The sequence below is a fragment of the Gracilinanus agilis genome, chromosome X, assembly GCF_016433145.1.
Source record: "Gracilinanus agilis isolate LMUSP501 chromosome X, AgileGrace, whole genome shotgun sequence".
NCBI classification, from domain to species: domain Eukaryota; kingdom Metazoa; phylum Chordata; class Mammalia; order Didelphimorphia; family Didelphidae; genus Gracilinanus; species Gracilinanus agilis.
The window spans coordinates 74,482,526-74,485,836 of NC_058136.1; the positions used below are offsets into that span (position 1 = coordinate 74,482,526).

Below are 3,311 nucleotides of genomic sequence, written 5' to 3' on the forward strand. Positions count from 1 at the left end.
GTTGGTTCTCTTTAGCTGAAGGCCTTTTCTGTTTTCTTGCAATAACCTATTCCATCAACTGAGAACTATATAAACAGAAAAGAAATAAGATCGGTCGCTGGCAGGCCATTTGGCGTGCACGAAAATGGACGGCTGTTTTCCTTGCAATTGTCCATGAAAGGGTCATAAGTTCCAGTGCCAACAGGAGTTCCTAGCGCAATGGTGCCACTCGGTTCTTAGTTGAAGTTGTCACATGTGTATATTAAAGCCCAGCAGATTACTCACGATCCCTGGGACGGCCAACAGGATGACCGTCTGAGTGATGTTGTTGATCAGGGGATTCGTGGTCAGGCCGTAGAGTCTCGGGGGGGTGTTGAGCTCCTTCAGCAGCTTGGTCGACAGCTTGAGCATGTTGTTCACCAGCACGAGCTGCTCCTTTTTGTGCGGCTTCCTCTCCATCCTGAAATACAAGTTGATTTGCTCCATGAGCAGCACTGAAATGTTCCTGTTTTTCTTGCTCGTTTCGGACCCCAGCGAGGCGAGATGCAGTAAAAAGAGCAGCAGGACCGTCTCCCAAATCAGGAACTCACAGTTGTAAGTCTGGCCCAGGAAGGCCTTGTGGTTTTGCAGAATCTGGGCACAGCAAACGAAAGCAATCGAGAGGGTCAGCAGGTACACGGAGGACACGACCACGTCGATGGACTGCTGTGGGCTCTGCTTCTTCAAGTAAGAATGCAGCGACAGCCATATCTTGATGTTCTCCACCTTTCTGAGTCGGAAGTGGGGGATCTCGTGCTTCTTGGCTTTCCGGGCAGAGGTGATGTGATTGAAGAGCTTGGCGAACAAGAACCGTTGTTGGTACGTCCTCTCCGCCACGCACATCATGAAAAAGAAGATCCAGATCAGACAGAAGCGCTGGAAGAAATTGATCGTCGCCAGCAGGATGACGGAGACGGACGTGGGCGCCCCGCAAAACAGGCTCAGAAGTTCTTCGGCGGAAATGGAGAGGATTTGGTACGGGTTCTTCTGGCGGAAGAGTCGGTGTAAGAAGGGGAAAAACGCCAGCCCCAAGGTGAGGAGGTTTCCCAGGATCCAGTAGTTTTTGCCCTGCTGATACGCGTTAACCCTCCTCTTGATGATGGAACTGAGTTCCCAGACGGACAGAGTCACTTTTTTGCACTCGCGGTCTTCCCAGATGATTGCGCTCACGTGTTCCGAGGAGGAGCTCTTGTTCTGGTGACAGAACGCCCCGTTGGGCTGGAAATCGCTTTTCAGGTCCTGCTTGGCCCCTGGGCAGAGGGCCTTCACGCTCGCCTCCTTGCTGTCTCTCGGGGCTGACGGCCGGTGGTGCAAAAGCTCGTCCCACATGACGTCCTCGGGGTCCGTGTCGAAGGCGGAGGCCTTCAGGTGCTTGATGCTGCCGCTCCTGAAACGGGAACCGCCGTCTCTGAGGATCTCCCGCGTAAAGCCGGCGGAGTCGAGCTCCGAGTCCGTCAGGGTCTCGGAATCTCCCACCGCGTGACACCGCCGGGAAGGGGACGGTTTCTTCATGGGCGAGTTGGCGCGCTTGGAAGAGGACAGCCACACCTTTTCTTTCTTGACTTCGAAGTCGCTGTCCCCCGAGGCCCCTTCGATGCTCCTCTCTTTGTCCGGCGGCTCCTCGCCGTAATCTTCGCTGGAGATCTCGTCGGAAAAGCCTTTCCCCAAAAGGCGGTAAGTCTCCTTCGTCTTCTCCTCGTCGGAGCTCTTCGCTTTCTCCTTGGCTTGCCACATCCTCATCTCGGCTTGGGAGCGTTTGGGCTTCGTGCCCAGGCCGAGACAGCCCGGAAGGTTTTCCGCCACGCCCTTCTTGGTCGGGCTGCCGCTGAAGAGCCTCTCTCGAGTGTCGGCACTGCGCAGGGACGCGGAATCCGAGGACTCGGCTCCCCCGACCTTGCCAAAGCAGTGGTGACTCTTACATTCGCTGCTGGCGTCGTCCTCGCCCATCTGGCCCAGTTGCCTCCTCTGGATGGCGTCGCTTCCCAGGGGGCCGGCGGCCATCTGAGTGTAGACTATCTGCGAGTGCGTGGTGCCCATGAGGAGCATGAGGCACACGGGAGTCATCACCTCGCTGAGGCTCAGGACCGGGCTTAGCAGGTACAAGCCGAAGACGGCCAGCTGCATGACGTAGAGCAGGAGCAACCAGAAGAAGATGCGCAGGGAGGTCACCTGGATCCACCACTCGCTGAACAGCGGGAAGCACACGACGTGGATGATCCCCTTCAGGGTTAGGGACGTCCAGGGGATTTCCGCTTGGTCTTTGACGAACGTCAAGTCGATGTCCATGAAGTCCGGCTTGATCTGGCCTATCTTGCGGGCTCTGCTTTTGAAGAAGCCCTTGAGCTGGCTCTGCTCCAGGGATTGTTCCAGGATCTGCTGGTCGAAGGTTCTAATTTTCTTTTGATACCACGATATGGCATCTTTCTCGTTGGCCTCCATCGGGCTCGGGGCTGGAAAGGATAGTGCACGGAGACCGAGGGAAGGAAGCCGTGAGACCGGAGTCCGGCACTCGCCGGACTCCAGTTCGGACTCAGAGGCCACCTTGCTTTCCCGGGGGCTCTCCTGGGGGCCTTGGTGTGAAGCAGTGGCCGAAGGGGCGGTGGTGGGGCGGGCGGCCGGCGGCAGCTGTGACCCTAGGGGCTGCCCGGGGGACGGGAGCACGAGTAGGTGGGGATAGGGGCGGGAGGCCAGGTCTTACTGTCTCCTCGGTCGGCCTCTTCTCACGCCCACCCTCTCCGACAGTACGGTTCTCTCCTGGGGCCGGTTGTCCTTCAGTTTGGCGCTTTTTTCAGAGCCCCCCACCCGGCAGCAGCTGCCCCCAGCTAGCCACATCTTCCCTCTGAGGAGACGCGGGCTGGGGCCGTTACCACGGCGACCGCGGCATTCGTGGCCTCACGCGCCCTTTGTCCGCTGGCGTTCCATCCGAGCCGACGCGGCTCGAGAACCTTGGCGCCGTGGCGCCCGGCTCGTTTCCGTCCTCGACGACACTTCCTGTGCCCGTCGGGCAAGGAGGCCGCGGTGGCCGGCCGTTTCCTGCTCCTGCCCGCTTCGCGGAGGACGAACCGAGGCGCACGGGCTCGCCCGCGCCCAACGCAGGGGCTGCCGCTACATTCGAAGCCACCCGGCTGCCCAGCGAGAGCGTGCCTTGGAGAGACCGCGTGCGGCGTGGCGCGGGATGGCCTCAGCGCGCTAGCTTTGGCTGCTCTGCGTCCCCCCGGGGGAAGACTGCCAGTTAAGCGGGCGTTTCCCCCCAAAGGCTCAAGTCCCCCTTTGTCAGGCAGAGTCCCGCCGTC

The 3,311-nt window shown here is 59.4% G+C and overlaps 1 protein-coding gene across 1 annotated transcript; it reads right to left on the minus strand.

Annotated features, from left to right (window-relative positions):
• Positions 1-228: 228 nt before the first annotated feature.
• Positions 229-2,457, minus strand: LOC123253786 (protein PHTF1-like). Its single transcript, XM_044682930.1, has one exon. It carries the CDS (start codon positions 2,455-2,457, stop codon positions 229-231), a length of 2,229 nt encoding a protein of 742 aa, XP_044538865.1.
• Between the last annotated feature and the right edge of the window lie 854 nt (positions 2,458-3,311).

Coding starts and splice junctions, on each gene's coding strand:
- LOC123253786 (XM_044682930.1), bottom strand. CDS start 2,457: ATGGAGGCCAACGAGAAAGATGCCATATCGTGGTATCAAAAGAAAATT.